Source organism: Onychostoma macrolepis, chromosome 12 (assembly GCF_012432095.1).
Source record: "Onychostoma macrolepis isolate SWU-2019 chromosome 12, ASM1243209v1, whole genome shotgun sequence".
NCBI lineage: Eukaryota > Metazoa > Chordata > Actinopteri > Cypriniformes > Cyprinidae > Onychostoma > Onychostoma macrolepis.
This window is the reverse complement of record NC_081166.1, coordinates 22,887,763-22,912,272: the sequence shown is the minus strand read 5'-3', so window position 1 is coordinate 22,912,272 and position 24,510 is coordinate 22,887,763. Positions and strand designations below refer to the sequence as shown.

The following is a 24,510-nucleotide window of genomic DNA, read 5'->3' as shown; positions in this document are numbered from 1 at the left end:
GGCTGCATGAGCCAAATGACGGCAGTTCGCAGTGTTGACGTGGACAGTCTGTCAGATCTATGAGAAATGAGCTTCGAAAACAAAAGCTAATGCTGCAATAGCTGCTCCATACAGAAGATATTTTTCTTTTTCAAATTGAATTTTACAATATAATATGCAAATGATATATGCTAACTTTCTGTATGCATGGAAGACATGGATAAACTTCTACATTCCCAAAATGTACAGTACCAGAGCATACTGGGCAACATATTGTATCCCACAATGCAATGCGCTCAACTTGACCTTATTTAGACCTCACTATTTGAAGTGCACTTTCTCTGTTTGGAATTTTCAGTGTGAACACACTACTAAAATTGCTTAGAACAGTTCATAAGTACGTGAATTGGAATATGCCTTGAGAAAACATTCTGAGAACTAAAAAAGCAGCAAGAAGAAGAAGAAGAAGAAAAGAATGAAGACTTTCAAGTGTTCATGACAGACTGCCACCAGCTGCTTTTGCTCCAACAAAGTTCCAGACATTAATCTGGACAGAAGTGATGCAAACTGTACGTGCAAAAAATAATAATAAAATATCTTTGCAAAAAAAAAAAAAAAAAAAATACAGAAAAAGAAATACATTTTAAAATAAATAAATTTCTTATTTTAAATAAAATTAAAATAAGAAAATATATTCCCCCAAAAATTAATTCTGTTAAAAAGTAAAATAAAATAAAATCTAATATAAAATAAGAACTTCAAATATATGCATAAAAATAAAATAGTAACTTGAGGGAAAAAACCCTGCATGATAAATAATAGTAAAAAATGCATTAGCATGAATTTTTCTTTCTTTTCTTTCTTTCTTTCTTAACCTTTTTGAATCTTTGCTCTTTGTATCTTTACTCTCAGATATTTTTAGGTCTACATTGCTACTTTTGCATTGTTTATTGACTGCACTGCATTTTTTTGTACAGCAATGAGGCCACTTCTTCTTCTTCTTTTTTTAAATAATTAAAGCTACAGAGGATTTTGGATGCTGTTATTTTTGTTGCTTAAGCTGGAAATGAATAAAAAACCCAGAAGTGTTTCTAACCCTTAACTGTCTTTATTTATCTACATAGATAGATAGATAACCAATCAGTCAATCAATCAATCAATCAATCATAGATATTCTTCAAAAAGGTTAAATGGTTCTGGAAAAAAAAAAAGTCACGCTTGTGCTGTTCACGGTTAAAAAAGACCACATTGGAAATAAATGGGGAGCAAATATGCTTTTAAGTAAACAGTTTAAGTTGGATTTTTTTTTTCAGGTCAATGCTCAAAAAGTATATTAACTATAGTTAACAGGTAATAAATGGATCATAACTATTCCTTAAACATAATTTAGTACCATAAAATTCCCCAAAAATGCAAAATGTTAAATAAAAAATAAATAAACAAACAAACTAAAATATAGTTCATTCATTTCATTAAAAATATTTTGTTACTTACTATTATGGCTATATATTAACAGTCTATTCTTTACCTGCTGTAAAGAGTCGTTTACTGCTGCACGCACAATAAAGAGCTGCTTCATCATTTTATTCCCCACATTAAATTGTGCACTCAAAAAATGCTGGGTTAAAAACAACCTTTTACTTTTCTTAAGCGCAGCAGCTGTTTAAATGATTTATTTTCAGAGGTGGTTCTGAATTTTTCTTTTTTCTTTTTTGGTGCAAGTGCCTGTACTCAAATCCCTGATATGATGATATAATAAGCAATTCTGTGCTTTTTTTTTTTTTTTTTAAATAAATCATTAATAATTAAACACGAATATCAAGCATGTGCATTGCTCATGTCTAATTTAGTGACTCTATGGGAATTCATAGTACAATATAGCTGTTATTAGACATAGTGTCCACCATACACGAACATGAAAAACACAAAAGCATTTTATCATTCTGTATAATCCATTAATATATTTACTATGAAAAGGGGGCAAGATGCAAGCTCAAAATGGGAATGCCAGAGCAAAGGTCACCAGGATGGGAGAAGAAAGTCCTTCAATCTGGAACGGCTGTTAAAACAAAGACAAATTAGAAAAATGATATAAAGAAGCATCTGTCAAAGTGTATTGTATTCATTACAGATCGATCATCTGCTTCTGAAACGATAATAATTCAGTAATTATGATTAAATAAAAAACTGTTATATTGCAACTACAAAAACATTGTTATTCTTTTATTATTTCTATTATTATCCAGATTATTATTGTTATCTAAAACAAAAACTAAAACCATAAAATACAAATTGTTACTTGAAATAAACATTAACTAAAATAATAATTATAAAATATTTTAGTTAAGCTATTTGCCAAGGCAACATTTCTCATTTTAATTTAGTTTAACTTGATGTACTAAGAAAATTAAAACTAAAATTGAAATAAATAAATAAACAAAAAAAATATATATACATACATACACACACATACATAAATATATGTATATATATAAAATTGCATAGGCATATTTTAAAAAAAATGACAATAAAAATGACAACAACACACAACAAAATGATTAATATTTTTAAATTAAAATAAAAATGGAAAACATAACATAAAAAAATCAAAATAATAATTAATAACGATTAATAAAAAATTTATTGCAGCATTACTAAAATACTGATTGTTCATCTCTATTTTAGGCTGTCAGCAATAACTGTCAAGTTCAAACTGTTCATATTATCGTGATTATCAGATTATCGCCCTATCTCTTGTTTTTATTGTTTTATTTTAAACTCTGAGTGTGTTGGTACCTTGCTTCTAGAGCGGCGTTTGCATAAGCCAAACTCTTGATTGACAGTTCCACTGCTGTGCTCTTGCCACTCGCCACTGGCGTAGCTTTGCACTGTGATGTGATAGCACACTGATCGATCAGATCGCACGCTGTATGGGCGGCTCACAATGGAAGATTGGCACACAGCAGGATCCCAGTGTCTTAACCTCTACACAGAGAGAGAGAGACAGAGGGTGGGAGAAGATGACATATGTTCTGAGGAATCTCTGAGTTCACCCAAAATATAAAAGATAAAAAAATGTATTACTTTTTTTTTGTTTCTTTTGTGGAATTCATACATGCCTACGTTTAAAAGTGGTGTGCCAAGCCTCATAGGCAGGTTTGAGTACAATAATGAAACATTCAAAAACCAGACTTAAATTTCAGACTGTTTCATTCATACAGCTAATGTATGAACCACTTTTAGGGCAGTTTTGTATCTTTTTTATAGTTTGACATTACTTTTCTGCTTTTGTTTATGCAATGGGGTGGGGGTGGGGGGTGGAGTCATTCAGCTTTGGAATGCATAAGAATGCATGAATGATGACAATAATGTGGGTGAACTGCTTTTACATACCACCAGTCAAATACATTGTAAAGGAAATACATTGATAGCTCCATCTGAAAGTGCCATCTGGTGGATAAGACTTAAGTACTAACTTGTTAGACATACTCTTGTGAACAAGAAGTTTAGGGTACTTTTAAAAAGAGAATTTATTATGTTAATCATTTACTTTAAAATAATATACTTAAGCACAAGCTGAATGTAATTTCTCAGACACTTAATTGCATGTTATTTACTCTTAAAATGTATTACAGTTTAAATTTATATTAAATGCAAACAATGATTTTAAGAGTGCTTTGAAACATTTTAGTATGGGGACCAATACTCGCTATTAACTAGTTGCTTATTAGCATGCCTATTACTAGCATATTGGCTGTTTATTACTTATAAAGCACATATTCTGCATGATTCTACATCCCTAATCAATACCTAAACATAACACCTACCAACTATTAATTAGCAGCAAACTACGAGTGGTTAATGGTTTAGCAAAAATTGGGCCTTAAAATAAAGTGTGACCGAGTGCTTTTTGATCCAATTAAGTATAAGTGCATCTCTATATATTGTTTTTATTGTCTTTGAAATGTGGTTAAACTGCACTGCTAAATATACTGACAAGCATTTATGGCAAAATAAAATACATTTGTCACATGACGTGTGTGTTCCTGTTGAGTTTCCTGTTTTTCCTTATTTGGTCAGTTTCCTGTGTTCCTTCATTAGTTAATCATGCTTCATTGTATTCCCTTTAGCCGCTTTTCCACCGAAATTATCTGGAACAATTTGTCCCAGGAACTTTTTTTTTACCCCAGACGCCAGACCTGTTGCCGTCTGCGTTTCCATCGCGGTCTAAAGTACCAAGAAGATTAGGCAAATAGTCTGGTGGCGTAGGTCTGCGCGCGTTTCTCAATACCAAGTATGCAAATTTCGGACTTGCCTCCTCGGTAGTTCTGACTTCGCGAGTTCGACTCGGGTCGGGAGTGCGGACGAGACGGCGCAAATCCGGTACTTGATAACATCAGTCAGCTCACCTCGGCTACTGCAATTTTCGTCACTGTATTTACAATAGGATGAAATATGATATCAAACACCACTGCCTCTTTTCGTTTTCATTTAAACATATTAAAGGTGCTGTATGTAGGATTTTGACTCACCTAAAGCATAAAAATACCATAATATGTTTGTAGATATTTAAGAAACATGCTAAGTTAACATACTTGTTTATCTGAAAAACAATGCTACAGTCAGTTATTCTCCTTTGAAAATGTGCATTCAGGCCCGGAATATCTGTGTTTGTTATGGTTTGTGAAACCCGCCCACTGCCAGTTTACCCAATTGTATTTCGGCACCCCGGGTTGCCAGTTGGAGGAAAACACAGCTTATTTAATTTCATTCATAGGCATGTGCGCTGGTTCCTGTTGGTGTTGTTAATATGGCAACCTGCTTGTGCGTCAAGTCTGAGGAGGAGGGGCCGGGTGAAAAAAACCGTCTCCAATATTTTGAATTTGGACAGCAATACCGAGTTCAACCGCTGGGTGTCAATCCTACATACAGCACCTTTAATATAGCCGCGGAAATGTAGTTCAGGTAATGTACATTACAATGAAACGAAATATTATATCAAACAGCATTGCCTCTTTTTATTTTCATTTTAACATATTAATAGAATAATTGAATAAAGACCATTACCTGTTAGATTTACCCAAAGCGAATTATATCACTATACCAGCGAATTATACCACTACAGAGACATCAGAGCTAGCGGCAAATGTCAGAAGGACTAGCCGAGGTTTTCCTCCTCTCAGTGGGTACTGAGCACCCGGTGATCGCGTGGAGCTCATGTCTCCGAAATCAGCGAAGCACATTTTCAAATAGGCGCTGTCTTTATAAATAAACCAGATTTGAGTTTTAAACAACTACATTCTCGCCTGAAATACTTTTAAAACTAAATTTCATGACACAAGAACAGTAATATATATATATATATATATATATATATATATATATATATATATATATAATTTTATTTATTTATTTTTTGTTGTTTTTAATTATGCGAATATGGTGGTTGAAATACAGTGCTGCGTGAACGCAACCAATCAGCATGCTCAGCGCCTAAGTCCCGTCCCCGAAAGTTCCTGATCTTTGAAAAAGTACTACCTACCTCGCGAGCACGGACTTTCTGAGGGGCAAATTTTTACCCGGAACTTTATTTAGATCCTGGTTCCTGCGGTGGAAACACACCGAGTACCGGCCCAAACTGGGTAAAGTTCCTGCAGTGGAAAATGGGCTTTTGTTTGGTTCTTGCTTATAAGTCCTCAGTTCTCCCCTAGTCTTTGTTTTGGATTAATGTTTTGTATATTGTCAACGTGTGTTGAAGCCTCATTAAATAACTCTTATGTTTACTCTGTCTTCGTGCTATACTACAACCATGACCCGTGACAACACTTGTCATTTCCATTTTAACTTGCATGCCATCATCAATATGTTTGTTATTACACATTTGTAATGAAGTCACAAATATGTAAACTTTAATGTAATATCAAAATAACACACCTCATCAAGTACTTAGTCAACACATCAAAATAAGTGTCCTTTTTAAATCATGATAAGTAAAACTTATAACTTGACAAATTTAACAGTGCACTTTGTGTTGAGAATTGGTCATGAAGGGTATTTTCACAAGGGTATATGAAGCTGTGGGTGCTCTAACCTCAATGGAAAAGCTGTATGTATCTGATTCACCCATTTTAGTAGCTTGCAGAAGAAAGTAAAAGCCATAGATGCTGATGGTTTGAGTGCAGCACTCTTGTTCCTGTACGGTGACACAAGGAAAAAACAACACACAAAATACTGCCTTACAAGCAAGTAAAAGAAAAAGCATGGACTGACTTAGTCATATTGTAACAACAGTAATTGCAAGTGACTGAAAGACTGAAAAGCTCCAGGAATGGCCATAATGCATCAGTGTTGAAGTGTCAGAAAGTGTACCGCACCCTATCAAACATCATTCCAAAACGGATAGCTTGTTTGGAGAAGTCAGTCAATACCATGTCGCCCCCGCTGTAAAGCTATGGAAAAAACATACAGATAAACCCTGCAGCTAATGAATTAGTTTTCACTTGGAGACAAAAAATCAATACAACTTATATTAAAACAAGCAGCTTGTGAATTATGTATGGCGGTACATCTGGAGCAATGGGTGGGTTGAATAAGGTGTTGTGTTGTGTTTGTGGTCTCTACACACACTCACAGTGTGGTAATGATTGGACAGGATGTGCAGCAGCCAGGATTCAGGAAGAACTCTGATGTTTTGCAGCTCCTGCAGATGCTGCCCTGATACATAAACACACATAAACAACACAACTCAAATATAGTGTTGGGTAGTAAACTAAAAGCAGCAAGGCCTCTAACTTAGGCAAGTGCATTTCTGTTATTTCCAAAACAGTGTACCTTTTCCAGTGATAAGCTACTTCTCCCAACAAGTATAGTGTGTGGTTTAAGGAATAGTTCACCCAAATATGAAACTTTGCTGAAAATATACAGATATTCACGCTTAGGCTGTTCAACATGTAGATGATTTTGTTTTTCATCAGAACAGATTTGGAGGAATTTAGCATTACATCTCATGCTCAACAATGCCTCTGCAGTAAATGGGTGCCGTCAGAATGAGAGTCCAAACAGCTGATTAAAAACATCACAATAACCACAAGTAATTGCCACAACTAAAGTCAATTAATGAACGTGTAACGTTTAATTAAATAGCTGCATGTTTGTAAGAAACAAATCCATCAAGTCATTTTAACTTGAAACCTTCTGGCCAAAATACTGGTCCATAATCCATAATAATGTTTCCTCCAATGAAAAAGTCCATCCACTGTTGTCCTCTCAAAATCCACCAACATATTTGTTTAGAAAAGTTTTGGAGTGTTTTCAATTATAAATGGTGCTTAATTTGTGCATATTTCTGTCCTGATTCAGATGAGATGACTTAATATTACTTTTACTGAAGAAAGGAATGTTATGGATAGAAGATCCAAACAAGTAATGGTTTGAAGTTAAAAACATCTTAAGCTTTTACAAATTCACTTAGCTTTTCACTTCACTGGAGTCTTGTTATTACTTTTTTATCAGCTGTTTGGACTTTCATTCTGACGGCACCCATTCACTCCAGAGGGTCCATTGGTGAGCAAGTTATGTAATGCTAAAATTTCTCCAGATCTGTTTGATGAAGAAACAAACTCCATCTTGGATGGCCTAAGAGTAAGTACATTTTCAGCTAATTTTGATTTTTGGGTGAACTGTTCCTTTAACATTAGTTGAAGAGAACTTTCTGTTTTATTTATTTATTTTATCATGTGAATTTTGAAACAGTTTAATGCTAAGTTGCAACATGCCCCATAATATGAGGTATCATTTATCCCTGTATCTGGTGCAGGATGAGTTACGTAGTTAGTATGTAGGGTTAAGAGTTTGTTTAGATCCATAACCCTGCATATGAGCAAACAGTGCTAATAACAGGTTTCCCCACATGTTGCCCCCATCTTTGTTCATTCATTCATGTAATTCTTACATCTCTTGACACTTACTTTACATGGACACTACAACACTTTTTTTGTCCATGTAAGTTTGAATGACATTATGGTGAGTATAACAAAGAAGTGTTCCTTTTTGATGAACTATCCCTTTAAGACCTAAAAAAATAACCCACATCAGTAGTATGACTGTGCCTGTGAAGTATTTCAGAATTGATAGTGTTGTCACGTCTGTTTGGTGGGCGTTGGAGGTCTGGATGAGGTTCTGACTGTGGCCATGACGTGATCTTGTAGCTGGGACGTACTGTTTGTCTGGACACTCTCTTGTGGAGAAATACACATTCATTCTGCCAAACCGTCTGTTTTCAGTTAAGCTAACAATGAGGCATAACAGTATTCAGAAATTGGGGACAAGGATGTATGCTTGGTTTTGAAGACCAATCTAATGTTGTTGTAGACAATGTTAGTTTGTGATGTTGTGAGCATCTATCACGAAGCATCCAAAACTTACATTCAGTAATGCCATGCAGACGAAGGGCTTGAAAGATAGTGATGTATTTTTGACCCTGAGGCTGTTCCAAGAAAATTGTCGTTTCCCTGAAACAGGCAGATATATGATGGGGGGGGGATGTCATTAAAACAGCATATGTGCATGAAACTAGCTAAGCCATATCAAGGTCATTTCAAAAATAACGAATAGTGTACTGAATTATTGTAATGTCCTCCATAAATGGGGTTTTTACTGTCTGGAATTATACTAATGGATCACGTGCATTGTGTTTTGCTGATAGTTGTAAATGCCATAAAAGAGGTTACATACTTGGAGAAGAAGGTGATGATGGTGCTGTGGGCTGGTAGGGTCTGTCTGGGGGGGTTTAACTGCAGGTACAGCCAGCACAGCACTGCTCTCAAGACCTCATACTCATTAGATGTGAACAGTCTAGACACAGAAACCTTATTAGTTTCCTGCTGATTTACTCCATCTGCTCATTTTTGATGTGTTTTAATAGTCATTATGTATGCAGAAGGTGACTTGAAGTACAGACAAGTACTTTATAAAAGTGTTATTAAGAATGTCCAGGCCATATGTCACACCAAAATCAAAAGAAATGATATTTTGCACAAAGAAAAAAGGCCTATTTTAAGACCATTAAGTGTGTGGCAGAGGGAAATGGCAAAATCACATTTCACCCATTATAATAAAGAAAAAAATAAATACATACATACATAACAATATGGATCTACGCATCATGGTATTATTTGGTGCAATGTATTTATTTTATGTGATGTAAATTAGAAAAAGTTTGGAGAAAGCGTGATTTTCATGACTATATTGCAGTAATGAGACTCTAATGAGAAATAGCATCGAGTATAAAACATTTATTACTTTATATGACACATTTCACACTTTGGCCTTCATTACGTGTACATGACATATTTTACATACGTTTTTTCCCAATCCCATTAGACATTTTTCCCCCGGCCAAAATATATGTATAATATATAGTAAATATATGTTGTAAACATATATATATATATGTGTGTGTGTGTGTGTATACATTTAGCCTATTTATTTATTTTTCAAGACCATTAAGTGTTTTGTGTTTTGCCTTATGACATTATGCATTACTTTAGATAGATGGATAGATAGATAGATAGATAGATAGATAGATAGATAGATAGATAGATAGAGTGTTTGGTGCAATGTACTTATTTAATGTTGATGTAAATGAAGAAAGCATTTGCTGAAAGGATGATTTTCCTGACTATATTACAGTAATGAGAATCTAATGAAAATTACCACTGAGAATAAAGGGAATTACGAACAAACGCAAAAGTAAAACACCCTGATGCACTGCAGTAATGAAGCTTTGGAAGGAAAACGTCACGATGCAAAATATCCTAATGGTCTTATAAACAGGCTTCATCTTCTTTATGCAAAAGCAATGTAATCAAACAAGATCCTGATAAAAGAGCTTCTCAATGTGATTTGCCACTGAAAGGATGAAAAGAGAGAAGAAGAAAAAAAAGAGACCTTGGACTAAGCAGGGTCTGCAGCAGGAGGTCAAAAGGCAAATCTCTGAGTTTTATATGGAAGGAGAGTTCAGTCACTAGGAACAGCTCCAACCAGCGCTCACATGCTCTCTGGAGAACAGTCTCTTTAAACTGAAAAACACAGAAAGAGGTGTTTAGATGTTCACACACTGAATACAGAGCTCCCCCTATTGGTCATTTAAAGAACAATAGAACAAAACAAGAAGAAGAAGAAGAAGAAGAAGAATTACCTTGCAGGACACTCGATGAAAGCTGCACACAGTCAGTGATGAGATATTTGCCAACATCTCTTTAAGACACCTGTCAATCATATCCATCAGCTTTAAAAGGACGCAATATTTGATATACCATACAACACTGTGTAGTCATATATGTCTGGATTATTTCTGATATTCTGAAGTGACCTTCTAAAAACGAAACATATGAGCATTCGTGACTGTGTGTATTACAAATTGACGCACCCATGACCAAGGGAGCAATGCACTGTTATGCAATGCATGCTGTAGTTTAAACTCTGCTGGGTGGAACATGGGTGATCTTATTTGAAAAATATCTTTTAAATAAATACAGTGACTGACTGCAGTGCCAGAATTCACATCCAGTTCCACCCAACATCCTGGATATGAATCAATCTAAGATTGGACAACACAGATGTCTCTAGAGACCTGGGTGTGGGCTTATGCACTACTGGATCAGTCTTTATTGCTTAATATGACACACTACACGCACAGGAATAGTGTGTTTTTTACTTTCTTTTTTGTAAGAGACATATTCTACATGACCCTTTGTCAAATCTTTCCTAACCTATGATTTTTTTTTTTTTCAGACCAAAATATATGTAGAAACTAAATATATGTTTTAAACAGCATGGCTTACAATACATTTTGAAAATGTAAACTATTAATTCTTAAAAATACTAACACTAAATTTTCTAATCTTTTTGTATTCTATCTAAATGTTTCTTTTTATTTATTATACAATTAACAAAAGCATAAAAGGCCTCTAACACTAGCTTGCTCTATTCTTTTTCTATTCTGTTTTCTTTTTATTTATTCTATAATAATAATTTAAAAAAAAAACCTTGCTGTGTGTACTGCGTTAAGCTAACTGACACTTGTTATAGCACTTGCATATCATTGCTCTTTTGTTGATTTTGATTGCTTCCATTGTCCTCATTTGTAAGTTGCTTTGGATAAAAGCGTCTGCTAAATGACTAAATGTAAATATAAATGTAATTCAAACCGCCAATGTAGCGTGAAATATTATTAAAACTTATTCCTGTGATTGCAAAGCTGAATTTTGGCAACATTTACACCAGTCTTCAGTGTCACATGATCCTTCAGAAAACATTCTAATATGCTGAATATTCTTTCAAAAAAATATATATATATTAAAAAATCACAATTATTCCAAACGTTTGATAGGTATGTATGTACAGTATAAATGACAGTGACTACAGTAGCTTGTGTTTTGGACATCTTGTACTGAACCTGCTAGTGCAAAGACAGATTTGAAGTTGTCAATACTCACTTCTGGAAGAGGTTTGACATTCCCAGTAATGCAGCAGTAGAGAGCACAGCCTCTCCCCACTCACTGGGGCGTTCCTCTGGGTCGTACAGGGTCCGCAGGGAAAAAGACAAAGCTAGAACACAGCAGAGATTCTTACATAACTGTTTCTCCTTAAATGTCACTGTATGCCCCCTCATCAGTCAACATCAATGATAGCACACATAGATCAGAAGCTTATGTGACAGCAAGTCAACAAGATGTCTTGTTATTTACCGCTATAATATAATAAATATGACACCTTTTTAGCACTTACCCTCTTTATTGATGGAGGCATCTTTGACAGGCAGTCGGAGAATCAAAGGGCCGCTGAGATGCCACTTTCTGTAGACCAGTCCTCTTTCACGCTGAGTCCTATTAACTCTGCTGTCTTTACCAATAGCTGCAGTATCACAAACAAAACGGAAGGCCTGAATTTCTCTCTTGAACTGTTTCTTTTTTTAATATGTCCATTCCACAAACTCTAAGATAAACATGTAAAATATTTATATCTGAAGCTGTATATTTATTATGATGACTATAATGGGATCTTCACTTTTGCATTATTTATTACATAATAATAGTTTACAAGTTATTATTTTGCATATTTTATGACAGTTTTAATGAACTCCTTCATAAATAAACAGTTCTGTCCCATGTGCTCATTATATAATGACCTTTGGATGGGTTCATCTACTTCTCAGGACTTTTTTTTTTAAGGCTATAAGGCTATTTTAGAGGTAACGTGTGCTATTCCTGCACCACTAGTGTCACCAAACAGAACTGCAAAAATAATGTTTTCAAACAAGTTTCCAGAACAACACTCTCCCCTCTCCCACTGGTTAGTCAAATAGATCCTCATGTCATTAGTTGAGCCAATGTTGTTTTTTTATCAAGCTTGCTGGGATGCTCAAACGATTTCCAGTTTGTACTGTTAGAAATAGATACTGATCCTACCTGAGAGTATTCATGCAGCATACTGTTGCTATGGTTACATCTTCAGGCAAACATCTTTTTTTTTTTTTTTTAATTTACACTATTGACTAATTTACTACACTTTAAGATCTTCAGAGACCTTTTAAGCTCTGCCAACACCAGAAAACAAAACAATGCACACCAAACCAAACCAAAAAATGAAAACAAAACATGCACAAAAAAGCATATACTGTAGATGGGCACCAGCTACCATACCAGCTCTCTCTTGTAGCTGAACATCCCTCTGTCTTTTGCTGTTAGTATACAACTCAGATAATGTGTCTGAATAGCTCAAGACAGAGCAATGCAGCTCCCACCTGACCCCCAGACATTCCAGTACTGCATCTATGAACATAAACAAGACAGATATTTACTATATCATACCATTTTATAGAATCATGCAGTTGCTGTCATTGCTAAGTGGTTGCTATGGTGTTCTGGGTGGTTGGTTAGTCAGAACAGCCCAACTCCAAGTCTCTATGGCCCTGTCACACTGCTGCAGTGGGGAAGCGAGGAGCACAGAGACGAAGGAGATTTAACTTAATCTTTAATAAACCAAATCGCAGGGAACACAGGGCAGGCAGGAGACAAATGAAGGACACAGCATGGAGGTACAAAATTACTTTAACACCGGACAAGGCAATCTAGGGCAGACAACACTATAAATACTGAACTAAATGAGGGATAATTAATGAACACAGGTGAATCAGGTGAAGCAATAAGACAAGGGAGAAAACTAGGTCATGGAGCACATGGGGAGAAAAACAAACACAGAATGTCCATGGGCATGATATATCGCCCCTCCCACATATAATCGAGGGTGGGTGCCTTGGAGGCCCCTCAGGATAGGCTTGTGCAGGACGGGAAGCCTCCAGGGTGGTACCGGATCTGGGCACCATGGCGGAGCAGTCAGTTCGGGGGGCCATCGCAGAGCAGCCTCTGTGGCCTTAGCTTCGGCACTCAGCCCGGCCCCTACGGCTGGAGACATATGCCCCCACCCCCACCCCAAAAAGAAAAAAAATATTGGGGGAAATTTCGGGTTCCCTGGCTAGAACAGGCTCTGGGCTGGATTCAGAAGTCCTCTCTGGGCTGCACTTGGGAACAGAAGCCCTCTCCGGGCTGCACTGTGGATCTGAGGCCCTCTCTGGGCCAGACGTGGGAACAACAGCCCTCCCTGGGCTTGACTCGGGATCTGTGGCCTTCATTGGGGCCGGACGTAGGAACAGCCGCCCTCCCTGGGCCAGATGTAGGAACAGCAGCCCTCTCTGGGATGGACGTGGGAACAGGAGCTCTCTCTGGGCTTGACGTGGGAGCAAGAGCCCTCTCTGGGCCTGACGTAAGAACAGGAGCCCTCTTTGGCCTGGACGTGGGAGCAGGAGCCCTCTCTGGGCCTGACATAAGAACAGGAGCCCACTTTGGCCTGGACATGGGAGCAGGAGCCCTCTCTGGGCCAGACGTGGGAACAGCAGCCCTCTCTGGGCTTGCCTTGGAAACAGGAGCTCTCTCTGGGCAGAACGTGGGAACAGCAGCCATCTCTCGACTCTGGTCAGGGGCTAGAGCCATCTCTTGACTCTGGTCAGGGGCTAGAGCCATCTCTTGACTCTGGTCAGGGTCTAGAGCTATCTCTCGACTCTGGTCAGGGGCTAGATCCATCTCTTGACTCTGGTCAGGGGCTAGAGCCATCTCTTGACTCTGGTCAGGGTCTAGAGCTATCTCTCGACTCTGGTCAGGGGCTAGAGCCATCTTTCGATTCTGGTCAGGGGCTAGAGCGGACTCAGGGGCTGGGGCCAGAGAGGATGCTGCAACAAACGTGGGACCTGAGAGTGAAACGGCAGGCAGGTTTGGCAGGGGGACGGCCAGTAGGCCTGAGGGCGAAGCGGCTGAAAGGCCCGAGTGGGAAGCGGCCAGCAGGCTTGCGAGTGTAATGGCCGGCGGGCATGACAGCGGAGTGGCCGCGGTTTTTGGGCTGAGGACCGAGAAGGAGCTCGGAACTGGAGACAGGAAAAGGGATGTAGACATAAGTGCTGACCGGCCCGACTGGTATGTGGGGTCTGCCCTATTCGACTTCTGTCTTCGAGCTTGGGGGTACCTTGGGGGTGACGGGTGGTCAGAACCATTAATTTGGTATGTGGAAGGTCCTGGCATGGGGTGAGTTGGAGAGGCACGGTGTGTCTCAGATGGGGCTGGATAAGGATTATTTAAATTTTCCTTTATTTCTTCTACCTCAAAATTACAACCATTTAAATAAAGGGCAAGATTAATCAACTCGACCAAGGGAAAAAAATCACACGTAGGGAGATCATAAAAAAGGTACAAAAGTGATCACCAGGATGGCGCCCTTTCAAAAGGTATTTATTTATTGTATTAACTTATTTAACCCTAAAGAGTGTACATTATTATCTTAAGCTTTCTACAGACTGCACGATTTTAGTCATTCTCTAAAATCATTCCAAATCACACTGTGCGACATGGATCTAAAAAACTTGGTTACAACATGTATGCATACTGTACGATGATGACACCTAGAGACTCATAGGTTACGACGCAAGTTACTATTGAGTAATAAAGCGTCATTAGCATGTTCTAGTGGTAAACAAAAAGAGCATGATGAAGCACAGTTTTTGTACTTTTAATGTTTGCTGATAAAAGAGGAAGCTGTTTGAGGTAAGAGTTTGAGGTAAGCAGTTTTAAATTTTAATGTCATGTCGCATTGATCAATGCCATTTTTTCCTGCATTTTTATTGGCTGGTCAGTAAACGTGACTCGTAGCAGCAAACACTGTGTAATGATCATGCTGAATTTCTGACACTGTCAGAAAATGATCGCAGGCTATCTTTGGTCGCAATGGCCAGCTTAGGACTACGTTGTACTTCTTTTTTGATGCAAGTACATAGTAGTTAAGGCCACCTAATATAATGTGTGACCCTATTATCATTATAAATCTATTATCGTTTTATCATCATACAGGTGAAAATCACTTAGAAATACAATAATACACCTCTTCTACACAAGTCACATAATTTGAGCCATCATCCATTCCTGTAGAACACGGTAGTTCAAAATAAATTTGAGCATTAGCAATAATAATTCCTGTTTTAGCAAATATCACCAATTGTCAATACCTGGTTTAGCGTTTTGGGTCAATCTGCGAGACAAAATGAAAAATTGTTCCTCTGGAGTGTCAAGCTTTGAAGACCATGTGACATCTTTGCTGCATATAAAGGTAAAGAGATACATTATAGGTGCATCCACACACACACACACATTTTGTCAGTTTAATCCCCTCTAATCCGACAGTGCTTCAGTGCCAAGTGTTCTGCGGCCCCTCCTGATAGTCCTTTGTGTTCAAAAGCCCACCAAATTGAAAGTTGTCATTCTCTAATGTGCTATCCAACCTGCTCCATAATGATAGCATGTGGCCTGGCAGATATCCCATAGATCTATCCCTGGAGTGAGATAAACTGTCCCCCTCTCTCCTCGTCTGCCCGTCTCTCTCCCGCTAAACAGTTGTCATGGAAGTCCACTTGCCCCTGGCAACATACCAGAATCTGGTACGTCGGCTGGCCGAGAGCGGGTGAATGAGACGTGGCAAAGGGGATTGTGGGCAGCTAGTGGCATCCTCGTGCCAGTGGAGTCCCATGGGGTCAGCTGCAACATAAACACATAGTGAGAGAAACTCCAAGATTGTGCTTGTTCAAGAATAGGATGAAGTGTTCCAGATATTTGGGTTTTGAGTAAACATATGTCTGTGACAGATGGCTGTTTGCATTAATGAAAATGAGAGTAAATGATGAAAAATAAATGCATATTAAGAATATTTTACTGTGGGATTATTTGCTATATAATTTGAGATAATGTTTACCATCTGTTATGGATCCTTTTGCACTTCTTATTAAATGAATAGTTCACAAAAAAAAAAAACCTGCTGAAAATGTACGCACTCCAAGATGTGTTTGTTTCTTCATCAGAGCAGATTTGGAGAAATTTAGCATTGCATCACTTGCTCACCAATGGATCCTCTGTGAATACTGTAGGTGCATTGCAATGAGAGTTTAAACAGCTGATAAAAGCATGACAAAAATCCACATTACATAATAATAATTACAGTTTATAATATACAAATCCATCAAGATGTTTTTATTAAAACCATTGATTCCTGCTAAAATACGAGTTGCGAAAAATATGCACAGATTTTTCAAACCATTTACAAACGAAATGCTTTTGAAACCATTTTCAAACTATTTTCACCATTTACAAATGAAAACAGCCTAATTAAACAGTTGTAAACAAATGTGTTGGTGGATTTTGATGTAAGATCTTTCACTGACTTTTTCACTGAAGAAACCATTTTTACACAGTAGATTATGGACTGGTATTTTGGCCAGAAGTTAAAATGCCTTAATGATGAATTACAAACAAGCAGTTTTTTGCTTCACAAAATGTTAACTGATGGATTGGGGTCATGTGGATTATTTATGGATTATTGTGATGTTTCCATCAGCTTCTTTTGACACTCATTCTGATGGCACCCATTCACTATAGAGGATCCATTGGTGAGCAAGTGATGTAAATGCTAAATTTCTCCAAATATGTTTCAATAAAGAAAAAAACTCATCTACATCTTGGATGGCCTGAGGCTGAGTAATTTTCACCAATTTATTATTATTTTTTTAGTAAGCATTGTTTAACATCAACATAGCTTTTTTTAGCATGCAATCTTTGCAATATTGGTTGCAACACTGCAACAATATTTGGGACATGACTGAATGCAGTTTATAACACAAATTTGCATAATTTTGTAACACTAATCATGAAATAAATATAAAAATCTAGTTAATGCAGTTAATCCCTTAAACTCTAATTACAACCTGAATTCCGGAAATGTTGGGACGTTTTTTAAAATTTTGAATAAAATGAAAACTAAAAGAATTTCAAATCACATGAGCTAATATTTTATTCTCAATAGAACATAGATAACATAACAAATGTTTAAACAGAAAAATTCACAATTTTATGCACAAAATGAGCTCATTTCAAATTTGATGCCTGCTACAGGTCTCAAAGTAGTTGGTACGGGGGCATGTTTCCCATGGTGTAGCATCTCCTCTTCTTTTCTAAACAGTTTGAAGATGTCTGGGCATCGAGGTTATGAGTTTCTGGAGTTTTGGTGTTGAATTTGGTTCCATTCTTGCCTGATATAGGTTTCCAGCTGCTGAAGAGTTTGTGGTCGTCTTTGATGTATTTTTCGTTTAATGATGCGCCAAATGTTCTCTATAGGTGAAAGATCTGGACTGCAGACAGGCCAATTCAGCACCCGGACTCTTCTACTACGAAGCCATGCTGTTGTAATAGCTGTAGTATGTGGTTTTGCATTGTCCTGCTGAAATACACAAGGCCTTCCCTGAAATAGACATTGTCTGGAGGGGAGCATATGTTGCTCTAAAACCTTTATATACCTTTCAGCATTCATAGTGCCTTCCAAAACATGCAAGCTGCCCGTACCGTATGCACTTATGCACCCCCATACCATCAGAGATGCTGACTTTTGAACTGAATGCTGATAACACGCTGGAAGGTCTCCCCCCTCTTTAGCCCGGAGGACACGGCGTCCGTGATTTCCAACAAGAATGTCAAATTTGGACTCGTCTGACCATAGAAAACTTTTCCACTTTGAAACAGTCCATTTTAAATGAACCTTGGCCCACAGGACACGACGGCGCTTCTGGACCATGTTCACATATGGCTTCCTTTTTGCATGATAGGGCTTTAGTTGGCATCTGCAGATGGCACGGTGGATTGTGTTTACCGACAGAGGTTTCTGGAAGTATTCCTGGGCCCATTTAGTAATGTCAATGACAGAATCATGCCGATGAGTGATGCAGTGTCGTCTGAGGGCCCAAAGACCACGGTCATCCAACAAAGTTCTTCGGCCTTGTCCCTTACGCACAGAGATTTCTCCAGTTTCTCTGAATCTTTTGATGATGTTATGCACTGTAGATGATGAGATTTGCAAAGCCTTTGCAATTTGACGTTGAGGAACGTTGCTTTTAAAGTGTTCCACAATCTTTTTACGCACTCTTTCACAGATTGGACAGCCTCTGCCCATCTTTATTTCTGAGAGACTCCGCTTCTCTAAGACATCCTTTTTATAGCTAATCATGAACTTAATTAGTTGCTAGTTGCTTGGACCCCTCCTCTTCTCCACATACACTACATCACTGGGTCCCATCATCCAGGCACATGGATTCTCATACCATTGCTACGCTGATGACACACAGCTCTATCTCTCTTTTCAACCAGATGATCCAACGGTAGCTGTGCGGATCTCAGGCTGCCTGGCGGACATCTCGGCATGGATGAAAGAATATCACCTGCAGCTCAACCTGGCAAAGACTGAGCTTCTTGTCCTCCCTGCCACTCCGACTCTACAGCATGACTTCACGATCCAGTTAGGTTCATCAACAATAACCCCATCAACTTCGGTCAGAAATCTTGGTGTAATCTTTGATGATCAGCTGACCTTCAAAGACCACATTGCAAAGACTGCTCGATCTTGCAGGTTTGCACTACACAACATCAGAAAGATCAGGCCCTTTCTGACAGAGCATGCTGCACAACTTCTTGTCCAGGCCCTTGTCATTTCTAGGCTGGACTATTGCAATGCTCTTCTGGCTGGACTTCCGTCAAACACAGTCAAACCTCTACAAATGATTCAGAATGCAGCGGCACGACTGGTCTTCAACGAGCCCAAAAGAGCCCATGTTACACCTCTCTTTATCTCCCTGCACTGGCTACCAGTCGCGGCTCGCATCAAGTTCAAGACACTGATGCTTGCATATAGAACAACCACTAGCTCAGCACCCGTTTACTTGCACTCTCTATTAACAAACTACATCCCCTCCAGAAATCTGAGATCTGCTAGTGAGCGACGCCTCGTGGTACCATCACATCACGTGGTACCATCACATCACGTGGTACCATCACATCGTTCATCATTCCTGGCTGGTGGAATGATCTTCCCACCCCTATCCGGAATGCTGGATCCCTGTCAATCTTCAAGCAACAACTGAAAACTCATCTCTTTCGACGGCACTTGACTTCATCCTAAACTTAAACTTAAAAATAATGACAGTCTCGTGTTGCGTCTGTCATCATGAAATGACGTATGACTGTCATTACCAATCAAAATGCGTGTTTATTTAAATGCAATGTGTGGACTTTCTACACCGATCTCACAGTATTCGTAGATATTTTACTAGGTGGCTAATTCGTACCTAAACCTAACCCTACCCCTAAACCTACCCCTTACAGGAATCATGCAAAATCATGATTTTTAGTGCACATTTTATGAGCGCCTGCATTTTCTGGGATCTAACCCATGATCGCGTGATCACGTAATTACATATCGTCGTATAACGCAATGCTCTACCAACCGAGCTACCCGAACTATAACGCAGATAAAAGAGTACAAAACATTAATATGAAAATGTCCTGTTGCCGATAGGGGCGCAATTGTAGTATACGCTCTGATGGGTCGTATTTCAGGGATTTGGACAAACGACCTATACGGGCGTATTGGTTGGAGGACAGGTTGTTTTTGAGACCTGTAGCAGGCATCAAATTATCCATTTAGTGGCTAAAAGTGTAAAATTTCTCCATTTAAACATATGTTACGTTCTCTATGTTCTACTGTGAATAAAATATTGGCTCATGTGATTTGAAAGTCTTTTAGTTTTCATTTTATTCAAATTTAAAAAATGTCCCAACATTTCCGGAAGTCGGGTTGTTTAACTAACACAATGTATTGGACCAAAAAAAAAAAAAAAACCACTATGGCTGAAGAACAGAAGATGAAGTCATACAGGTTTGGAATGACATCACGGTCAGTAATGAAGTCATAATTTTCATTTTATGGTGAACTATCCCTTTGATTAAAATATTTAATAGTTCTCGCCTACAAAGGCATGGGATTTGTACCTTTACTCCTTTAACAAAGTAATAGGAAAGCAATTTGCTCCCTGAAAGTATCTTAAAATCTCTATATTCATCCCTATATGGTCTCTGAAGTAAAAACAATCTACAAAGCTATAGCAATAACTCCAGTCATAAGAAGCATTCAATTCAAGCAGATGCCTCTCAGCATGTGCACCTCTATTTCATCACAATATTCTGATTATTCTGAATTAAAAAGACTCACAGAAACCTGGCATAGGAATCAAAAGCCATACTGTCTTTCTTATTGTTTCACTGGGTAAAGGGCGTTCAAGTGCGTAACTGCCAATGCCTCTTAAACCCCTCCTGTGCCAAAACCCTACAGGTGCCTATCTCTAAAATGATGCCAGGTTTGTGACACCAGGTCGGCGGGTTGGCACAGACTGGCACTCGTATCCCCCCGGTCAACCCAGGATTCTGGCAAAAGTCAATGCTGAAGACGTGCTGTGGCATTATGGGTAAAACTCATTAATGCAAGTTGGTTACTCCTTGATATAAGAAAGCCTTTGCCAAATCTAAACACCGTTCTGAAAGACGTATGTTGTCATGATTTGTAGATCAATTCTCTTGTTCTGTCCAGGCTGGACTACTGCAATGCTCTCTCTTGGCAGGTCTTCCAGCCAGTTCTATCAAACCTTTACAGTTAATCCAGAATGCGGCAGCAAGATAGCTCCTTGCATAAAATTCAAGGCATTAATGTTTGCCTACAAAACGACCACTGGCTCTGCACCCCTTTACCTAAATTAATTCAGATTTATGTGCCCTCTAGAAGCTTACGTTCTGCAAGTGAACGTCGCTTTATTGTGCCATCCCAAAGAAGCACAAAATCACTTTCACTGCCTTTTAAATTGAATGTTCCCTCCTTCAAGATTCGGCTAAAAACACATCTCTTCCATCTGTATTTGACCCTCTAACTCTAGCACTCTCTATTCTAATTCTATTCTTAAAAAAAAAAAAAAAAAAAAAAAACGCTATATATAAAAACCCCCACTAACACTAGCTTTTCTAATCTTTTTGTATTCTATCTGTTTTCTTTTTATTTATTATATAATGATAATAAAAAAGACCTTGCTACGTGTACTGCGTTAAGTTAACTGAGACTTGTCATAGCACTTATATATCATTGCTCTTTTGTTGATTTTGATTGCTTCCATTGTCCTTATTTGTAAGTTGCTTTGGATAAAAGTGTCTGCTAAATGACTAAATATATAAATAATAATAATTAATTGGATCTATCTTGCTCTGTGTACTGTAATGCAAAGTAACCAATAAGCTGTACAAAAACACAAATACATAAACAAATATAAAACACACACACAAAGATAGATAGATAGATAGATACATGTTTAAATCAATGTGTTACTTGCTGTTTCTTTGTAATTAACTGTGTAATTTGCTAGCACTTTCTGAGCGAAACTCATTGTTGTTGTAGGTTTTGTATTTAGGTTTTTTTGGGTCTAGATGTGAGTGAAGTGAAGTGATGTATGGCCAAGTATGGTGTCCCAAACTCGGAATTTGTGCTCTGCATTTAACCCATCCAAGTGCACACACACACACCCGGATCAGTGGGCAGCCAATGTTGCGGCGCCCGGGGAGCAGTTGAGTGTTCGGTGCCTTGCTCAAGGGTTGCACCTCAGTCGTGGTATTGAGGGTGGAAGAGAGCCCTGGTTATTCACTCTCCCCCACCGACAATTGCGGTCGAACCCACGACCTATGGGTTTCAAGTCCGACTCTCTATCCATCAGGCCACGACTGCCCCTTAAGATATTATTATTTATTGTTATGTTTTTATTATTATGATGTTTTTACATGGTATTTACAATAGTAATAGTAAGTTACAGTAATTTTAATGCTAAGTTTCACATGTATTTTATGATTTTATTGTGATTATAAGGTTTCATTTTAGGGATATATATATATATATATATATATATATATATCAACAGCTGAAGGAAGGAAGGTTTGGAACAACTTGAGGGTGAGTAAATAATGACAGAATTTTCATTTTTGGGTAAACTATCCCTACAAAGGTATTTATCAAGTAGGACAGTGATAATTTATTTTTCATGTGTGCATGAGTCCAACACAATTTTCCTGGATTGCATTTTTAGGCTGATTGCACATCTCACCTGATTTAATTTTTCTGTCTGCTGATTTACCACCAAACTCCTCTGCCCTCCGAACCTGTGCCTGACCCAGCAGGTCACTGCCTAAAGCACCTGCCAGCTGCCAACGGTTAGTGTGCCCAGCTTGTGTGCGCTGACATTGTGAATGAGCCGACACCTGTTAGAAGCATATAACAGCATGTGATAAATGTTCCAAAGGGAAATAAATATATTTGGTACAGAGTTGTGAAGGAGTTTTGAACTTACACTTCTGGTAGAGTTTTGTTGTGAATTGTGGGAGGTTATAAACATCAACCTGAAAAACAACAGTACTGAATGAGTAGCCTAATAAAGATTTACAAACACAATTCCTTAAACTCTTTCACTATATGAAATGACCTCGATATGAAGTATATTGTAAAATATTTTTGTTACACTGACAATAAAATAAAAAATAAAAATTGGTGAGCGACTTTAAAACAGTTTTTAGTCAGACATTACAAATAAATTTCACAGTTACAAAGAAATGACAATAAGCCTATTAATCTTGAAAAAGTAAGTAAAACAAAACAAAACAAAACAAAAACAAAAAACACTCCAATAATTTTATTTACAACTTTAAAAAATCTTTTTGAAGAAAAACTACATTTTCAGCATTAATACTCCAGTCTTCAGTGTCATTTGATCCTTCAGAAATTATTCTAATATGCTGATTTGCTGCTCAATTATTATTGGTGTTCAGTTATTAATAACAGTTCTTATTATTATCAATGTCAAAACGTTTTGCTGCTTATTATTTTGTGGAAACTTTTTTTTTTTTCTTCAGCATTATTTGATAAATAGAAAAAAACAACAACATTTAAATTTGAAATATAATCTTTTGTAACTTTATAAATGTTTTTACTCTCTTTTTGATCAATTGAATGCACTTTTCAATAATTATTTATGTTTATAATGTACAAACTGTACTTTCTACACCCTTCAACCTTCCCCTCACACAAAACTTAGCATTTTTAGCTTTTCTCAAATTGTCATTCTGAATGATTTAGAAGCTTGTTTCCTCATGGGGACCGGATATTGCCATCTTTATGGGGACATTTTGTCCACATAACAATAAATTCTGAAGGATCATGTGACACTGAAGACTGGAGTGATGATGCAGACAGTTCAGCTTTGCATCACAGGATAAAAAGATGCATTTCATATATACAGTATATATGATTAAATAGATAAGTTATTTTAATGCACAATACTATTTCACAGTATTAGTGTTTTAATGTATTTTTAGCACATAAATGCACTTGGTGAAAATAGGAGACTTTATTAACAATAATTAAAAATCGTAATGTTTCCAAATGACAAGCACATGACACTTATGCATTAACTCACCTTGTGTGAGGTCTGAATGGCATATTCCTGCTGGATAAATTACTCCACTGGATGTGCATTCTCTTTAAATCCAAATACTTTCACTGGCGCTGGCAGACAGTTCACATCATATTTTAAACACTAATAAGACTAAAGACGTTTGATGAATATAGCGTTGTTTCTCACTACATCTTAAATAAACACTGAAAGCCACTAAATAAACCAGGCAGTACTGTACAGGTGGATGAAAAGTAAAAGAAACTTAGCGTTTATGGTCCATGTCTACTTTTGTTGACAGTTCCTGTTGCTAGGAGACATGCGGGCCACTTGACCTGTCAAATTCCTGACCAAAAATAAAATAAAATAAAAAATAAAATAAACGAAAACATTCACTATTGGCCCAAAATGTAGACAACGCTAATCTATAATTTTTTTCTTCAATTAATTGTATTACTAATTACTAAACATTTTTATTTAGTTTAAACTAGAAACTAAATAAAGTTTCTAGTTGAATATAGCCTTCTTGTACGTGTATGTATATATTGTTGTCGGTTAAGCGTTATTTCAGTAAATTCCTT

The 24,510-nt window shown here is 37.4% G+C and overlaps 1 protein-coding gene across 5 annotated transcripts; it reads right to left on the bottom strand.

Moving 5' to 3' along the window:
* Positions 1–703: 703 nt before the first annotated feature.
* Positions 704–24,217, bottom strand: btbd16 (BTB (POZ) domain containing 16). Of its 5 annotated transcripts, XM_058792695.1 has the most exons (17): positions 23,954–24,217; positions 22,832–22,880; positions 22,589–22,742; positions 16,010–16,115; positions 15,590–15,678; positions 12,684–12,812; positions 11,770–11,895; positions 11,478–11,589; positions 10,178–10,247; positions 9,928–10,058; positions 8,713–8,832; positions 8,404–8,489; positions 6,611–6,693; positions 6,354–6,428; positions 6,071–6,172; positions 2,776–2,964; positions 705–2,038 (listed from the first exon to the last, which is right to left on the bottom strand). In XM_058792695.1, exons 1-17 carry the CDS (start codon positions 24,010–24,012, stop codon positions 1,973–1,975), a joined length of 1,746 nt encoding a protein of 581 aa, XP_058648678.1. In that variant the 5' UTR covers positions 24,013–24,217; the 3' UTR covers positions 705–1,972. The 5 variants fall into 5 exon arrangements, with proteins under 5 accessions (XP_058648679.1, XP_058648681.1, XP_058648682.1 ...); XM_058792696.1 differs by lacking the exon at positions 6,354–6,428 and having other exon boundaries at positions 704–2,038; XM_058792697.1 differs by lacking the exon at positions 12,684–12,812.
* Between the last annotated feature and the right edge of the window lie 293 nt (positions 24,218–24,510).

Coding starts and splice junctions, on each gene's coding strand:
- btbd16 (XM_058792695.1), bottom strand. CDS start 24,012: ATGCACATCCAGTGGAGTAATTTATCCAGCAGGAATATGCCATTCAGA. Junction 15,679..16,009: donor AGCCGACGTACCAGATTCTG/GTATGTTGCCAG, acceptor CTTTATATGCAG/CAAAGATGTCACATGGTCTT. Junction 10,248..11,477: donor ATGTCAAACCTCTTCCAGAA/GTGAGTATTGAC, acceptor TATGATTGACAG/GTGTCTTAAAGAGATGTTGG.